Genomic DNA, 19,374 nt, shown 5'->3' with positions numbered 1-19,374 from the left:
CGTCCTTGTTATGTGCAAGTTAGTATTATTTGGAGTTAGATGCATAATCAGTTCTCCTTGGGAATAATAAATGTAAAACATCACAGGCTGGGTTGGTGGTGACAAGGGCACTGGCGACAACACGTTCGGGTGTATGGAGTGTCTGGAGAGGGGAGTTGAAGACGAGGGGCAGTGTCTCTGGAGGGTAGAAGGGAGAGCAAGAGCACGGTGTGTGTGTGTTGGGGGGGGGCTGGACATAGTTTGGGGGAGTATTGTCCCCCAAACAATAAGCCGGGGGCAGGCATGCAATTTGCTCCTCCACACCTGGCCCTGTTGGCCTGACTGGCGCTGCCCCCCCCCCCCCCACATATAGAAGTGAAACTATGCCTGGAGGGTGGGAGAGCTGGAGACCAGAGTCAGGAGCGGGAGGAAGCTACGGGCGGGGTCTCTGAGCGGAAGGCAGGGGTGGAGGCTGGAGACAAGGGCCAGGGCCCGGTCTGAGCGATGGGGGCGCTGGAGACGGGCGGCGGCCGGCCAGCAGGGCCAGGGTCTGAGCGGTGCGGGGATGGAAACCAGGGGCCGGGTCTGGGGGACAGGGTGGGACGCCAGCGGCAAGCTGGAAGCCGGACGGAAGGCGCGTGAGTTGGGGGGTGTCGCCCCGCTGAAGCGCAGTGCGGGAAAGAGTCGCACGCGCCACTGTCTCGTTGCCTTGCTCCTCCCAAGAATAGTCCCTCATTGGCATTCCTACCCTAATCCCAGCCCCGAGTTGTGTGTGACTTTTAGGGCTACTGCTGAGTGTCACTTCATTTGGCCAATCAACGGTCTGATTCCAGCACTCGCCCCGCCCCTACTTCTCCCAGCCTTATGTAACCCCGACAAAGCCGGCCCTTCGCCTTGTGACTGAGCGCGGCCCCGCCGCAATGTCCCGCGCTCGCGCACCAGAGTCACGTGGTGGGTGTGGGAGGGGGTGTGTCAAGGGTAGGACCCCGCGGGCCACATTGCAGTGACGCAAGGGCCTTCGGGCACGCTGATTGGCGGTGTGTGGGAGGCTGCGGCGCGGTGATTGGCTTGCTAGAGAACGGGGGACGGGGCTGGTGGTGGCAGCCGTTAGGCTGCGCGCCAGGCTGAGTCTGACTGACTGGGATGGGGAGGTAGATGAGCAGCGGGGCCGAATATGGCGCGGAGCGGCCGGGCGCTTGGGAAGGCGCTCGCCGAAAGGCTTTCGGCGCCGCGCAGAGGTGCTCTCAGGTACGTGGGGTCCCCGTGTCGGGCGAGTCACTGACAGGGAGAGGGAGAGGTTTAAAGGGGCTGATGACCCCCCCTCCCCCTGTTCCTCCCCGGACTGCGGGTGGCTCCTCCCACCGCCTAGGAACCGTCTGGGAACCAACTTGAGCCGCTTCTCCACTTCGTGAGAGGCGGCCGCTACACCCGGCGCGAACTAAAAGCGTCATTAACATTCGCCTTTGCAATCGGTAGGCTCCAGAGTGAACGCGCTGGAGACGAGCGGGCTAACTGCTTGGTCCGCTCGGAGCCCCGGTCTGGCTGAGGATTTGGGGTTGGGACCCCAAGCTCTTCCCAACTCAAAGACAATGAATACGTAGCTAGGTAAATCCCCTGGGAAAACCTCAACAGCACACTGGAGCTAAGGGTGAAATACAGTCACAGGAATATTGTGATGAGTCCAAAAAAACTTTAGTGCCAATGAAATGTCTGGGGCTGCGGGGAATGCTGGAGTCAGCAGAGGGAACTGGGGAGGGGGAGCACCCACCGTCCGCTGCCTCTTTTCAGTCCCCAGATGGCATGAGTAAGGATAGGCAATGTCTCTGCACATACAGACTCTACACTACCTCATCTGGTGGGTATAGGTCTTAATCCTGAGATTATCGATTTACAACAGATGTTGGAGAGTAACTTCAGGAAATGGACTCTCTAGATTTGGTACCACTTTGGCAATGTGTAAACGTTACCACACAATTTAGCTGTGCAACTGCTTGTGCTCTCATGTCTCACCTCATTACTTTTGGGGTGCTAAAACATTATTGTGGTCCATAGGATTCTTCCATACTGCTCTCTGCCCTACAGCGAGGTCCAGATATTGCCTGTTTCCACTGACCTTGTAAAAGGCTTGTTGACTTTAACCAGTGAGGGAGATAATATCTTGGATCATCTCTATTTTGTGACTTGATTGCTGATTTTATAACTTGGGTTTCAAGTGCCTTTTTAAAGAGCAAGTATGGCAGGAAATACAAAGTATTAACAATTTACAAACATGCACTCTCTCTAGCTGAACCAATATATATATAATTTTTGGGTACATCTCAAACATATTTCAGGACTTATGTCATAACATTTTAATGAATGTGAGGTTGATTAAGAGCCAAGAGCTTATCCACATCATGTGTCACAGCCAGTTCTGTTAAACCTAGTCTTCTAATTACAGAGGCAGGTTCTGCAGGGGGAAAAAACAAATTGGAAACCAAAATGGACTCAAACTATTTTTCTGAATAAGGAGTAAAATAATAAATGTTTCTTCCCGTCTTCATTATTAGGACTGGTTGTGCCTCCATGTTAAGGTTGAGATGAGGTACATGTGGTTCCCCGTCCCCTCAACTTAAACCTGGTAATAAATAGGTTGGAGTAAAAATCACATCATGATGTCATAAACTACATTCAGTTGTTTAACACAAGGACTGAACTAACAAAATGTGGGATCTTGCTCTTTTCCCCTGGAGGGAAAATTTTTTTTTTGTGTCCTGTCCACATTCAAGTAAAGTTTAATGTAGATTGGAGATACTAAAATAGTTCAGCCTTGTTAAATGAAAATAGCTTTAAAAAAATGATTTAATGTGTGTGGTTTGAGGACTAACTCCATCCCCAGAAACTGTCTAACACAGAAAAGCCTGTTACCTAGAACCTGGTTGAAAACTACCTAGTAATGTTTGAATATAGTTATAACCAATTTAAAAAGCGCCGTGTTAGGTGCTTTTGAGCAAAGTGTAACTTGTCTTAAACTGATTGTGTTCAGGAATTTGTCAGTCTTGGACAATGAGATAAAGAATTAGGGGAGTATAGACAGATCATGAAAATAGTGCTTATAAAAACCTACCAAATATTTAGCTATAGATCCATGCAGTACCAAACTGATATAAATTTATCTTTATAACAACTTGTATATGCATATACTAAATACATACTCCTATCTACTAGTGTTTTGATTATCATATAATTAAAAACAAGAGTCCTGTAGCACTTTAAAGACTAACAAATTTAATTTCTGCAAATATAATTAATAAAAGACATTCAGACCACTCTTCCATAAAACACTTTGGTCTGTATGTTTTCTTTTGTCATCTAGTGCAGAGAGGAGGAGCCCTGTGGAAAGCTGCACAATTGAATAAAAAGGAAAGATGTCTATGTGATATCTTAACACCGTCCAGCTGCATAGAACCCCTCCAATGTGTGAGCTTTGCTCTGCTTATTTGGGTGTTGAATATCAAAGTAACTGATGAAGGACAAGTTGACAGAATGATATATATGGTACTGAACCATGGTTTTAAGAGTACTAGATGCAGAACTGCCAAATAATGTTCATGAACTCTGAATAAATCAAATGTTAACTATTTAACCTAATGTTAAAAATAATGCAATATAGTCACTTAAAAAAAAAAAAAAAAAAAGCTTGCTCCAAAAGAGGATGAAATTTGTCACTTCTCTATCAGAACTGATGCTGCTTACAAACCTAACAAAATATCATTCTCTCAATAAAGATCATATAGCAGCAGTGGTCATGGTGCATATAGTATGTTTAGTAGAGTGTAGAGGACAATTAGTTAATTAAAAAAACCCAAACCAAAACTGTGATCTTATGTAACATCTTTATCAGCGTCACTCACTAACTCAAAATGAGCTATTAAACTGAAAGATTATCTACATTATGGATTGAACCTAATTAACATTCTTAATTTAAAACATTTTAAAGTGAGTTTAAAAATGGTTAAAGGTATTGGATTGATAGCCTTGAAAACTGAAGCTGCCTCCACTTAAGTACATTGTGGTCACCAGCAGCACTGATTTCCTCTTTTTGCCCTGTCAGTGTACCCCCTCACTCTGCTGAAGAGTCTGCCTGTAGGTATGAGGGCATAATCAGTCTTCCATGCCCATTCAATCTCTAAGATTGCCAAGGAATGCCCCAATTACAGTGTTATGGTTTTCGGGCCATGGATGCCACTGTCCACTAGGATTTGGAATGAGATCAGTTTATGTCACAGGAGGGACATAAGCCATAAAACAACCATCAGATGATGTTAACTTTATGAAACTGACATTTGAGATATTATGAACATGGTTACACTGGCACATCCTTAGTACTAATCTTAGTCTTTTCTATCATTTGTTAGATATCCCCCTTCTTCTGATACTTGAGTCTAATCAACTTTAATCTTAGAACAGAGATCTAGGTTTTTTTAATTTAATAAAATCATAGAATATATATTATTTGAACATATGATGTACAGCAATAACAGTTTCCTTTGTGGAGCATGAAAGCCATGTGGTACCATAGTTGGTGCCTTAGTGTTTGGAGAAGAAGCAGCAAATGGAATTGGACAGTAGTAAAAATGTGATGTGATTAAGATGTGAAAGCTGGCAGACCTGTTGCCAGAGAGGTCTTAATGTAGGACTAGAAGCCAAGTACTTCTGAGTTCTGATATGGGCTCTGCTGCTATCTGCCCTCTGTGGCCTTGAACAAGTCATTAATACTCTGCATCTATTTCCCTATCTGTAAAATCGGGGCTATTTACTGTTTGAAGAGGGATGAGCAATGAGTGTTTAGTACTGTCTTTTTTTTATATATCTAAACTAAATGTTTTGCTACTACATGTGACCTTGAAAGAGTTAAGAGTCTGATTCAGGAGAGCACATATGCCTATGCTTAAGTTCCACTGGCATCAGTGGAACTTGAGCATGTATTTAAGTGATGTCTTTTATAAGGATGCTTTCCAGAACCAGAGCCAAAAAGAGCACATTCTTGTGATACCTGTTTTATCTATAGATGAGTCAAGAGAAATTAAAATGATGATTCAGTATTCCACATGAAATCTCTCCAGACTTGTTAACTTTGTAATTTTTTCTGATGTTAACTATACCCACCTGCCCTGAATGGTATTTAAACTTTCCAAATCTGACATCTGTCAGCAATTATATCTCATTGTTCTTATTTATCTAACATTTAGTAATTGGGATTTGGAAGTTGCAAAGTAAGTCTAGATAAAAAATTGTTTGAAATATTTTTTACTGTAACATTACAGAAATTTAAATACACATTTTTGACAATGTACTATGAGAGTTTTTAGCTACGTATACTTTATTTTTTTTGTCTGTGGTTGAGAGAGGCTAATTTAATGTAAAATAAGGAGTATCCCAGGTCTTCTGAGCACATTGGCCAGATTCATAGAAATTGGATATGGATAAGGATTTATTAATTGTTTTGTCAACCTCTCTGGCACTGCAGGATTATTTCTATATCATACCCCTTGCAGCATCTTGTCCGGGTCACTGATAAATGAAGTATCTGCATTTTTTGAGATACAAGTGTCCTAAAAGCAAATAGATCTCTCAAAGGTTTTCCAGAAACTCAGACTCACTTTCCCTTTCCTGATTTCATCCCAGTACTCCTGGTTGTACTTCCTATACAATCCCAAGTAATTCCTTTTGTCTTTGGTGTTTACAATTCTAAATATTTGTAGTTTATCATCTTGTTTCATATGTTTTATTACCTTGCAAAATATGTATATATTATTTCTCCGGACTTTAATGGTGTTGTTTGCTCTCTTTCGAATTCCTTCCTGGATTGGTTTTCTGTCTGCTAACATGGTGACCAAAACTAAATGCAAGTGTAGCTCTGAGGTAATTGTACAGTTTAGGGTTACTTATTGCCGTTCTTAGGGGCTTAAGCATTTTTGTCAAAAGTGTTCATGATAGCTTTGAGAATTCAGTTACTAAAGTAGATATTTCTATTACATAAGCTCCTCAAAGCAGGGATTGTATCTCAAGAATGTTTGAAAAATGGCTTGTACAATTACAGCATTATTTGAATATCTTGTAATAAAGCTCCACTGAGGTGAGTGCATGGCATATATTTGCTTCCATGATTTATTGAATGTCTGCCCTATAGATTTACATTGCCAATTATTGTGGAAAATTGGTGGATGTTTTCTAATTACAGGCCAGCAAAAGTTAATAGTTTCTTCTAATAGTTGACCGTTTACACTTGGTTATCATAACTTGCTAGGCTTCAGTTGTTAAGGGGAAGACTCATCCATCAGTACACTATGTAAAAAAACTTCCTGCTAATTGGGGAAGGTCAGTTCCATTTTTAACTCCTCATTCATATGACTGCCTGATTCTAAAGTTACAGCTCTGATGGTGTTGTTAGAAATATGACAGAAACCCAGATAGTTCTGTAGATATTATGGGGTGAGGGACTACTGGTAGGTAAGTAGTGGAGCTCTGTCTTTTAAATTAATTGATGCCAGGAATCAGGACTTCCTGAGGTTAACTTTTGTCTAAAACACATTAGTACTTCTTAACATTGGGAGATCCCAGCGGAAGTAGAGTCCAGAATTTAACAGTATAGACAGATCTGTAAATATGTGATGATTCACATTTAAAAACTAACTGAAATATGCTTTGTATTTTTCCATAAACTTAAATTCATTGACAGAATAGATATGATCTTAAAATTTCTAGTATTTCTGAAAAGTAAATGGTGAGATTTTATTTCTGAAAACACTTTTCATTATTATGAACTCAACTCTTTCAAGAGAAACAAATGTTTACAGCAGTATAAGGAATGTAGCTTCCTCTCTGAAAGGCCATGCAACCAGGAACTTGCCTTTAAGAGAAATAAGGGGTGGGAGGAGAAACCAATTTCTTGTAATCTGAAACATAAAAATATGAATGTATTTGTAATGGAGTTCAGCAGTGTATCCCAGAGTTCAAACTTCTCTTCCTGTTTACATATTCAGAATGGGGCAAAGTATTAGAGATGACTTCTGAAAACTACTTATACATTAGCAGGAAATGCTGTTCTGCAAGTCAAATCCGTGACCTCTGTTTAGTGTATGGCCTCAGACTGACTTGAAGCCAAGTCTTAAGGGAAGACCTTTGTATTTTAATGTGTGCCAGTTATTTTTTCCCGTGACTGTGAGCTATTTTTAGTTTCTGCAAAGGCAAAAAAAAGTTAACGTTGCATCTTGAACAGCTTGCAGACTACTATGGAGTTCATTTTCACATCTGAATCCAAAATTTTCAGCAATACTGTAAAACAGATTGCCTGTGTCTCACTTCAGTATATGCAGTGTTGCTGTAACTGTGTTGGTCCCAGAATATTAGGCACAAGGTGGGTGAGGTAGTATCTTTTATAGAACCTCACCAATCCTGTTTCTCTGTCTCACTTCAGTGTATTTATAATTTATTTTGTTAATCTAAAACACACTATAATAAAACATTTTCACAATTGCAGGCACTTGGCTTCCTGTGGCATTCTGATGAGCAGAATTCCTCCACTGCAAGCATCTGTAACAAACCATACCTTCTCAAGAAGAACTTTCTTCAACATTGCCGCACCATTAATAAATAAAAGAAAAGAATATTCTGAGAGAAGAATTATAGGGTTTGTATAATAGAACTATGGAAATAGATTTTGTAGATGTCTGTGCGCATTTGATTTCCACAAGCTATTGTAGATAACCAGAAATACTAGAGATTCAAAGATTGTGGCTTATGTTTATAGTGGTGACTAATGATTTTAGAGGAGCTTGACTTTCAGAAAGTGCAGAGCACTTCTCCCCCTGAAAATCAGGCCCCTTTAAAGTGCCTCAAATTGAACAACAAAAAAATGAAGACATTCAAAATCACTGGCCAGTTTTGAAAAGTTTAGTCTGTGACTGTCTTGTCCAGAAACTAAACTCACTGTGTGCAAAAAAAATATAAAAAAGTAAAGTAAAAAAGCTATCCCTTCTAGTGGGAAGAATGCCTTAAGTATTTAATCTGTTGCTGCAGAAAATTAATTCCAGCAAAATAACAACAAAGGTGTGAACTCATTTTCCCCCCTCAGTTTTTCCTCATTTGCTCCAAGAACATGCTAATACTTTGCACTTAACATTGCACTTGAAGGATCTTCCAATTCTTTAGACTGTGATATTGAGGGTGTTGAGAGGAAGCATTATCCCAGGGGTGAAATCTGGCCCCACTGAAGTCAACAGCAAATCTGTTGATCTTCATAGAGTCAGATTTCATCTGAGGTCTCTTGGCCTCCCAGTCACATTTTCTGGATATTAGACACATTGTTTCCTCTTCAAACTCTGCCTTTGTATGAAATGGCATAGTCATCCTTGAATGTCAGGGTGCTACACCTGTGTATCCACAAGAATAACTTAGCTAACAACTGTTCTGCTTATGCTCCTTTTTCTCTGGAATGGATTCTCTCAATTTTTCCAAAGCAGAACTTTCCTTTTTAAGATGGAGAAAAATCAGTCTTCCCTTTCACTTTTGACACATCTCTCTCTTCTTTGTAGCGGTTGCAGTGTAGTTTCTCTCCTCCTGTAGAGCATCTTCATTTAATTGATAAATTGGGATATGGCTGAGCAGGGAAAAGGAGTACATCAAACATAAGTATATTTGTTAATGTGACATTGCTGGATCCTGAAGTCTGCAGTGTTGACACATTTAAAGATGAATGAAATGCTTTTTAAATATTAAGGAAAACAAGCAAAAAGTCTTTACTATTACAGTTAAGTAAACAGTGAGGGTATTTTACTTCACAAGGACCAGAGTTTGGGATATCTTTCTTCTCAATTTGATGACTGACATTGGGAAACCTAAAGCAGAACGGGCTGCATGTTCTTCTTTGCTTTAATTGTTTGTAATATCAGCTGTTTCAGGAGAAACCCAAGATCAGAATTTTGTTTAAATTATTTTTCCCAATGCTCCTTAAAATGTTTTAATCTGTAATTTAAATCCATCCCATAATTCCTTAGGGTCCAGTCTTGCAAGGTGCTATGCCCTTTGGAAGTCAAGGCATCCTGTGCCTTTCAGGAGGTGCTCGGCACTTTGTGGTTATGGGTTGTTCTTTCTTACTATCTCTACAGCTCCATAAATGTAGTTAACACTTCAAACAAATAAGAATGTCCCTGCCCCAGGGAATTTGCTATGTGAAGTTTAAACAAGATGTATGAGGAAAGACCACAAAATGCTGGGTAGAGGATGAGGTTGATGTGAGGACAAGGGCTGCTGGGATAAGATAATGGCGTTGCTGACGTAGCTGATGGATGTATCTTGAACGTTAAACTAGGCAGTTCTCAGCATGCTGAAGGATTTAAGAAATGAAGTTATGGAGATGTGATTGAGCTAAGGATTGCAACCCCCAGTTAGGGATAAAAGATAATGGGGGGAGAGTGGTTAAAGAGAAAAGAGGTGGTGATGAAAAAAGGAGTTATGGATTGAAGGGTTAGAGGCAGATAGAAGAAAAGACAGCAGCAGAGGGAGGATTCTTTAATTAGGTCTGTTTTTCAGAAATTCTTGGAAATGAGTACCAGTCCATTTGAAGGACTAAGAGGTTGACTGTGTAGCATTGCAGCCTACCTGGGTTCTCTGTGGGGCTTAAAAATATACTTATTCTATTGTGTATATACACAAAGTGTGACTTTCAAAGGGTCATAACTGGTTAAATCAAAACCAGTTATTTTCAGAAGCCTCTGATATGTCTCAGTAAGGGTAATTTCCATGTCATATTATTAAAATTCTTATAACCATCTCCAAGATAGCTTTCTCCCATGTATATCCTTTCCAAAATCAACTGCTTTTTTCCCCTTCAATCTTGGTATACACCCCCTGCCCACCAAAACAATATAATTTCCCAACAAGGACCAACTTTGGAAACACTACTGTAACTTTTCCTCTAGCAGTTGTATCAGCTTTCCAATTCAGGATCTTTAAAGAGTTTGTATATCTTTAAAAGCATGCAGATCTGCAAAACATATTAATGTGGCTGATTGGCTGAAGAATGGGATGAAAAGATAAATACTACAGAATTATACAGACATCTGAATCTCTTAGAATTTGCTGCAATTTTGCATGTCTAGAAGTCTGTAAAACAGTTCTATGGAAAGTCACACAATATTTGAACAGCCTTAATGAATAATAGGAAAAATAGCAACATCTTTTCCCAATATTCTGATATCCTTGTTTGACCATTACACATGAAGGTGATACAAATATTTACCCTGGGCTGAAACTTTGCATATGGGTCAATCAGTAAAAATTCTGTCCCGCATTTACCTTATAAAAACTAATTCAAGACCAGAATTTCCACCTTGCTTTCATCCTACGACGTTGATTGAGATTCTGATTTACCAGTTCAATGGAGGTTTTTATTAAATCCAGCATAGCCCAATGGCTTATTTTTTATTTTTTTTGTCAAGTCCATTTGATACAGAAGTAACTTAAACCCCCAAAAACTAAAGACTAAAAGGCTTTCCCATTTTTGAGATACATCTAAAATTTTGTACCAACTGTATTTATCTTGAACAACTGCATGTACAGACTGCTTGAAATTGGCTTTCAGCCTTGGTTTTTGTTTTAAACACTGAGTAATTTAGGATCCAATTCTGCAAACACTTAAGCATCTGAGGGACTAGTCATATGCAAGAAATTACAGATTACTCATTTGTGTGTTTGTAGGATTGGGACCTTAGCTCTCGAATGCAAGGGACTAATAGTAGCAGCTTGACTGAACAGATGGTGGGTAAGGACTGTGCTGGTTTCCCCACCTAGCTTTACCAATACACCTCATCCCAACCTGACACCTCATCTATTCCAATCTTGCTTCACTGGGGCAAATACTGATTTTTGCCAAATTGCTTACAACTCTTTCTTAACTATTTTTAATTAGCTAAGTTACCTTTTCAATTTTTAAATATTGCTATATTGTCTTTGGTTGATTGTTTTGTATCTTTTTGTGATTCTACGTTGTATGATTTTTGGAATGGAAATGTTCTTCATTTAATTTTCTGTAAAGTGTAGTCAATTTACAGTGCTGTATAAATTACTGTTAAAATATTAAAAAGATGTTAAGGCTGCAAAGTCAAGAACTTAAAAGTTTAGAAACACCAAAATTAAAGTTGCCCATGTAACTTATATTATCTTGTAAAGCTTTTATATTTAAATTAATACAGCTTATAACTGGTAATGTCATGTTCCTATTTCCAGGTATTCCATGCAGGAAATGTATGAAGTGGTAGCTGTTGTGGAGGACTACAAGTTCTTTGTTCCTTGGTGTAAAAAATCAGACATATTATCCAAACGTTCTGGATACTGCAAAGCCCACTTAGAAATAGGATTTCCTCCTGTGGTAGAGAAATACACATCAGTTATTACCCTAGTGAGACCTCACTTGGTTAAGGTAATGCTTATTTTGTGTATTTTCTTGTATGTAACTTTTCCTAATACCTGCTTGTATAAACTTAATACTTTGAACAAAACAGAAAACTATGACTTCAAAACAAAATTAAAAAATTATTCATAAAGCTGTTTTGAGTGGCTCTGTATTTACAAAGGCTGTGGGGAGGAGCTTTAGTTTAAGATTTAATTACAGCTGAGGGATATTGAACATAGTTTTTAAAATGTGAGCTGCAAAGCAGAAAAAACTTTGCCTTATTCTTTTTATTACGTGACAAGTAGCCAGCCATTTATGATACATGTATATTCCGATTTCTGGTTCTCTTCATTATAAGGTATGCTTGTCAGTATATTTTTTTTATATAAGCCTCTTTAAACTTAATCTTGACTTACCCCTTTTTCTTTGCGGCGTGGGTATGATGCTTCAGACACTTCAGCAAGAACGGTGGCGTCTGAAATCACTCTCCAGCGTTCATGACTTAAATTGTCTGGCCTGTCTGGGAAAGCTCAAGCCCTTTAATGGTGAAGGCTTGTTCGGTAGCAAGACTGATGAGATGATGGAGACTGTCTACTGCTCTGTCTTTGGGGTCAGAAGAGAAGGAACCCTGCTTCATCTTCTTTCAGGTTCCAGAGGCAATAATTTTCATCTGCTTTCTTTTACCCTTCTCCAAAGTAGTTTCAACCATGTCAGTAACAAAAAAGGCAGATTAAGAGAAAATGTTTTAAGCAGAGGTCTGGCACTTCAGCTGCTCTTTTGTCCTCTACATCTACTCAGGTTCAAATCCAATGGTTGCTTAGGAACCTTATCTCCATTTCTTTTACACTTTTCTGTCCTGCACCTTTCCTTCATTTTGGAAATTGTCTCATCCATTTTCTTGCATGGAGCAGAATTACCATAGATAGCTGGTGTCAAAGATAATAGAGTGGAATTGGACTGCGTATCCAATCTCCCATCCCTATTCTTTTCAGGGGATTTCTCTTATGAAACACTGCTTAGAGCAGAAATGGATTCCTAATGAAGTATGGGACATATAAGATGCCAAGACAGTACAATGGGGGAAGAGATTTATTTAACCTTCCCCATTCTGGGGGGAAAAAAAAGATGGTCTCTGTCCTATCATAGATCTGAGACAGTTGAGCAGTTACAGCAGAAAGTTTGTTTCACATGCTCATTGGACTCTGTCCCCACTGTTTTCCTACAAGACTGGGTCTTGACCTAAAAGATAACTCTGTGAATGTAGGCATCAGGCTGCTCATCAATTCTCTCTCTGCTTTACAGCTCACTCTAAAAGAGCACATCTAATCTTGGATCAGACTAGAGTACTTCACCTCTAAGAGTGGTGAAGGGAGAAATCTTTCTTTGGTACTGAAGGTCACTGCTAGACCTACAGTACCTTCTCTATACTTTTTCCCTAAAATTTCACATTGTTCAGCTCCATTAGTGTTGGCAATGTGGGAATGCTACTGTAGACAAGGAGCTGCGGGCATTCTAACTGTTGTGTTATAGTGGCTAAAACACCAGCAGCACCTACCCAATTGCTACTGCTGACAGTTGAATCATTGGTATCAACAGTGGCAGATGTGAATGAGAAGAATTAGTGTTGATGCATCTGTTGAGTTTACAAGAGTTGCAGTGGTAGGCATGCTGTTCTTCCTCTACCTTGAGAGACCATGTAATTTCTCTGGAAATTACAAGACAATTGGGAACAGCATTTGGGTGACTCTTGAAGGAGTATTATTCAGTCCTTCTCCGATGGAAGTATGGCCAACCCAAACCTGGGTTTGGATGGCAAACAAAAGTGAGTGAAAATCAGGGCTACATTCATCTTCTAATCCCAGAGTGGAGGTTATGAAGCCAATACCAGTATGCTCCCCAATACAAAGCATTAGGCAAGGCCTGTAATCAGATCCACCCTCAAATGTCAGTTGAGTTACCAGCAAGCAATATTCAAGCCAAATATGTACACTTATGGCCAGAGTCTGCTATTGTTCCATAGATTAGTCCCTTCCACTGAAATCAATGAGACGGTTCATTCAGTAAGAGTGGTAGAATATGTTCCTTAAAGATATGTATTTCTCATGATAGAATATTTATGAACTCTGAACTGCAGCCACCTTTGCAAGTTTGAGATCTACTGCAGTTTAATTTATAGTCACTAAGACAGTATTACTGTCTTGATGCTAAATGATATATACCAGTTAAGATCACTTATATGGTGTAATAAGAAATATTGGAGGCTTTTCAATACATACAACTTATATACAAGTAATGGTAAAGGTGAAATATCCATATGTTTAAAACTATGGTATTTACAGCACAATGGTACAAAATAACTGCAGTGTACAATACTAGGGCACTATTCTGCTTCTCTCATATGTAGACCTGAGAGTTCTGTGCACCTGGTTTGAAATCTGTTTTGTGGATCTGAGAACAAAAATTGGCCCCTCCACAACTTATTTTTTTCACCTAAGAACTACTCCTCATGCAGATAATTTCAGGCAATGTAATCTGGTCTCATCTTGGCTTCAATGCAGGAAGAATTCTTAGCTGAATCATGACCCTTAACATGTAGTGAAATGTGAAAACATACCAGCTTCTAAAAGGAAATGGCCGTATATATTTAACATACAAAAGCTCAGTTCTAGCTTAATTCTTAAACTTTCTTCTAGGCATCCTGCACAGATGGGAAACTATTTAATCATCTGGAAACAGTATGGCGTTTCAGTCCGGGAATCCCAGGTTATCCAAGAACATGTACCTTGGATTTTTCAGTAAGTATGGTAAATAAGCCCAGACTACTAAAAATGGGACATGGAAATATACTTAGAAACTAAAGCCATGACAAACAATGTGCTGTTGCTAATGAAAAATAGGCTAAGCATATGCACTGAAAAATCAAGCTAACTTTACAAATATTACTCTGAATGTTAAACTATCATGTGAAAACTTTCCTTCAGAGTTCTCTTACGAAATTCTTCTTTGATGGAAACATTAGCTTCCATTGCAATGAAGTATTTCAGGGAGTTGAGTCTTCCCCCATTTCCCTGCAACTACTAAATACTTAATGCTGGTGTTTTCCAGACTGCCAGTCAAACAAATACATATGGGAGAATTGCAAGTCACTGATGGAAAAGCCTACTTAGATGATACTGAGCATATCTCCACAAATACTGGATTGTTCCCAGATTCGCTTCTAGTTTTAAATATTACAGTGGAGAGCATTTGACCACTTCTGTTGGTCGGCTATTCCACAACTTCTAATAGATTTCACTGTCAGGAAGTGTGGGTATTTTCCCTTTGCTGTTTAGCATGGTGTAGACTATTTTTGTGTATTGTCTTCTTCCTTCTTCGTATTGTTATCCAGTCCCTTTCTGGTAGTCTCTTAACCATGCTGTATGTTCTTCTGTTCTAATCTTTCTTCAACAGAAGTCAACCACTCCAGCCTTCTAATCATTTTTTGCTCCTCTATGAACTGCCTGCATGCAGTTCATATGGTTTGGTAATGAGGTGGTGGCTGTAGTTGATACACTAGAGTTGTATTCAGGGCAAATATTGCCTCTCTGCTCTATGATATGAAACCAGTGCAGCTCAAAACTCCGTTGACCCTTTAGATGCAATATCTGATTTGTTTTGTTACAGAAAAAAAGATATCTAGAAGTATTACTGCTTCTGTAATTTCTTATACTTACTTTGTCTCATTTTTAGTTATTCAGTTTTTTTAAGATTTATTACCTAACTCCCATGACTGTTGTTCTGTTTCTCTCTCTGTGGCTATGTATAGAGTATGCATTTTTTGTCATTCCCAAGTCAGGACCCATCTGAAAATCTGAATGTCAGTATACAGCCTGGGCTACAGGAGCAAATGCTGTGCTCCTGTAGACCAGGTGGATCTAGGTGTAGATATTGTTGCCACCTGCTGGGGTTCCCTGATTTAACAAACTGTTTCTCCTGTAAATAGGAGAGAGGTCTTTTGGTGCCACTTGCAATTTGAGACCCTCCTGCATGGGCTAATCCCCTTCAGTTTACTGGGGGTGGGGTTGTCACAAATTCAGTAATAGAGAAAAACACACACACACACACACACACACACACACACACGATTGTAAAATGCAATTGTTTATCTTGCAGGACATGCCATTTAAATTTGCAAGATGCATGAACCCCCAAGCTCTTATAGAATATAAAAGCTCCCAAAAAATTTCTTGTCCTAAAATTCCTCAAAAAAAGAAAGCATGCTAGCTTCCACTGATGATGATTATGCAGAAATGCTGAAGGCTTTATCTCAAGCCATGTCTAAGTTGAGAGAGTTAAAATGACTGGTTTTAACTCCCATAATCCAGATTCCTTCTTCTAAGGAAGCACAAACTTAAAGAAAAAACAAACTTTTTACTTAAGCCACCTTATGGTGTGCATTTCTAGGTTGAGAACTAGGACGTCAAAACTGGCCTTAAATTGGACACTGTTCAACTTTATGAAGAACTGCTATCGATTGACCTTTGCTAGCCACACTATTTTTAAAGAGGTAAATGGTTTGTATTGGTAATAGAAGTAGAGACAGTTTAGTTAATTGGATTTAGAAGAGGACTGAGTGGAATTCTAATCCTTGCTCTGCCATTGACTTGCTGTGTGGTTACAGCTAAGTAATTTAATCAGTCTTTTCCCCATCTGTGAAACTAAGATTAATACTTATCTACACTACTTTAATGGTATGATGATAGGGATTAGTAAATGTTTGTACAGAGTTTAGAAAAGTAAAACGCACTAATGGTGGTTATTCCTTATGCTTTCTCTCTGAATAAAACATTATCTCTTGGGCATCACTTATCAGTGTATACTGCTGGGAACAGAAGTAAGGAGAGACTTCTCCAACTTCGTGGAATGTGACAGTAAAACTAAGTTATTTGCAATAACTGAGTGTTTCAGTGAAACAACTAAAAATTTAGTTTTAAGGATGCTGATTTGAGTCAAAATTGAAATCTGAGCCTGGGGCTCCAGCTTGTTCCTTCAAGCTAAAGTGCCAGTCTTCTACCAAGTCAGCAGTGAACTCTGAATGAGAGGTTTCTTCGTCTTAAGCTGTTTTTTAGTTTTTTATCAATTCGTCCTACATATCTTAAGTACAGCATAATGTTTTCTGCAGTTCATGGGCAAAGTCTGTACTATCAGTTCTTAAATGAAATTAAATACTGATACTTTTTCCAGGACAAAACTCTTGGTCTCTGCCCTGGAGTTCTGGTTTCTCTAAGAAGTTTCTAGAGTTGCAAAATGTGCTTCCCTTAATATCATTCATAGAGTGAGGTTGCATGTACTTAAAGCCCTTATCCTGTAAACAATTACATCTGTGTTGGAATGTGTAAGTACATTAATATACACCATTACACACAATTCAAGATGAAGACTGTTGTATCATTTGAAGGGCAATTTATAGGCAGGTTATGATTGCCTCATTTGGAATTTAATTGGGACAGAACTTTTAACACTGACTCTTATGAAGAATGACACTTGCTGTTTAAGCAGCTTAGTACATCCTAAAACCATGCTGCTCTTAGTATTGAACATGTTGAATTAACCTCTACTAAACAATCTGGCAGTGTTATAAAAGATTCCTCTTAGTAGGGGGACCTGTGTATGCAATCAATATAACTGAGTTAAGAAACATGCCAGTTTATAGTGTAGATGAATGTTCCCTAACTAGACTAAAGCGCTGTACACCACAGCGTAATATGACAGGCTAGTTCATATGAACAGTAACATGGCTGTTATGAGTTATTTAAGCTTCCTTTCCCTTTAAATAATTCTTGTTTTACACTGATGTATTTTCAGTTTAAATGCAAGAATATTTAAATGATTAGATGGAAAGATAGGGTCCAAAATCTGGTACTGTAGTATAAAGGCTTAGGGCTGCCTACATTGACTTTGTAACTAGTACATCAGCTCTGTTTAAAATTAGTTTCTCAGTTTGTGTTTAAAGGGGAGACCATTCACTGATTGGAATACTTAAATCCAAAGATGGTGAGAACAGCAAATATAGTTTGCAGCAAGGTTAAAGCTATAGCTTAATCACTGAAAGATGGTTTGGGAAGAGTAGTAGCTGGTTTTCCTCCCTAATTCAGTTGCCATATTGGTTTTTTCCTTGCTTTAAAGTGTTAATGCAACTGAACACAAGACATTTCATTTTATCTACAAACCCCTCTCCATTCCAGGATATAGCTCAGAATTATTTTTTTTTTAAATGGTCCCTGGCTTTACTCTGTCAGTCCTCCCTCACCTGGCTTTCACCAATACAAGTCTCTCTTCAAACTTTTGTTTTCCTCAGTCACTAACTTATAACTGCATGTGTTGTTCACCAATCTTCTTCCCTGTTGCTTTTTATAACTATCATACTTCTGTACTAATACTGAAGTGTTCTGGGATACAGTGTGTTGAAAGATGCTATCTAAAAATAAAAGTGGATCAAATGGCTCATGAGTTTTCACTAGAAAAATTTTTTAGAATGGCATATAAACTTCATATGTAGAGAGTTAAAGCTTCCCTTCTTACAAAGAATGTTTTTTATATTGTGGTAAGTATATAATTAAATACCCACCCCTTTTCCCTCCCACAATTCACATTAAGTAAATGCAGATTGACTCTTGATAAAGATTTTACTGAAATGATAGATGCTAGAACAATCTTTCTTGTTGATTTTTCAAACAGGTTTCTTTTGAGTTTCGTTCACTTCTACACTCGCAACTTGCTACATTATTTTTTGATGAAGTTGTTAAACAGATGGTAGCTGCCTTTGAAAGAAGAGCATCCAAACTCTATGGCCCAGAAACTAGTATACCTCGTGAGCTAATGTTTCATGAAGTTCATCACACATAAAGGGCAAGTTAGCCCTCTGCCTTTATTATAAACTAGTTTTGTACACCTTATTTATAAGAGGTGCTTTTTTCTGTGGGCATCTATTTGTTAATCTAGCTTTGTGTGTAATATACTGCTGTACAAAACATATACAATATGGAACCAGATGTATATAGAATATTCAAGCTTCAAGTGCAATTTAGGGTGTGTTTGTAATCAACTGAGTGGCAGCTACTATAACCTAGCCAACCAAGCTTGCCTTTACCTTGCCAAACAGTTTGATTATATAATGAACACATCAAAATTACTGCCTTATCTAAACTGTTAAATTTTTTTGCAGTGTTTGTAATAAGTGTATCACGTTTAAGTTATTAGCAGTTTCTGAACATATGTAACTTATTCTCATGATATCAGCATCAACCCAAACAAGTTCAGGGAAAATAAGGGCAGTTGCCTTAAACTTCCTACTTTTCCTTGCACTAGTCTTGTGCTCCAAAAGACTGAAGGAAGAATGCACTAGTGGATGGTTTCAATACTTAACTGACAGGGCTTCAGTGGATAAAGCAGTGGGCTCTTACCACAGATACTACTGTAAAAGTATAAACTGACATGTTACACCAGTTAAGACTAACAATTACATGGTTCTACAATGTGCTGGGGAGACTAAAGCACTGTGGCATTGTACTAAGTGTGTGAGTTTTTAAACCAATTACCTACAAAGGTTTAAGGGAGCAATTAAGCTTTTTAAAAACACATCTACTTAAATCCACCCATTCAGTGCTACCATTTCTTCAATAAACAGATTACTATAGCACTAAACAATTAAAAGGAGTAAATTATGCTAATGATTCTTGAACACATTGATAAGGATGGAACTGTCATCTGGGAGAGCGGGGGAGGGGGGGAGCTATATTCTGTGTCTGTATAACAATGTTGCAGTAAACATATCCCCCCAAGGGGGAGGTAGAACTAAACTGGCTTTTAAAAATGAGAGAAACTGAGTCACTAGTTTTGAAAATGTACATCCTTTGAAATTTTTCAACTGAGAAAGCAGCATCTTTTTCCTACCTTACATTTAATTCCTGTTTTAATTTGAC

General features: G+C 38.8%; 1 protein-coding gene across 1 annotated transcript; it reads left to right on the top strand.

Annotated features, from left to right (window-relative positions):
* The first annotated feature begins 1,067 nt into the window (after nt 1-1,067).
* COQ10B (coenzyme Q10B) lies at nt 1,068-18,643 on the top strand. Its single transcript, XM_067548970.1, has 5 exons — nt 1,068-1,227; nt 7,502-7,651; nt 11,248-11,440; nt 14,107-14,208; nt 18,131-18,643. The coding sequence occupies exons 1-5, from the start codon at nt 1,154-1,156 to the stop codon at nt 18,296-18,298; spliced, it is 687 nt and encodes a 228-aa protein (XP_067405071.1). The 5' UTR covers nt 1,068-1,153; the 3' UTR covers nt 18,299-18,643.
* Nucleotides 18,644-19,374: the final 731 nt, after the last annotated feature.

Source organism: Emydura macquarii, unplaced genomic scaffold (genome assembly GCF_026122565.2).
Source record: "Emydura macquarii macquarii isolate MOO-44397 ecotype Brisbane River unplaced genomic scaffold, CSIRO-AGI_Emac_v2 contig_1253, whole genome shotgun sequence".
NCBI classification, from domain to species: Eukaryota; Metazoa; Chordata; order Testudines; family Chelidae; genus Emydura; species Emydura macquarii.
The sequence above is the reverse complement of the archived record's forward strand: the minus strand, read 5'-3'. Positions and strand labels throughout refer to the sequence as shown.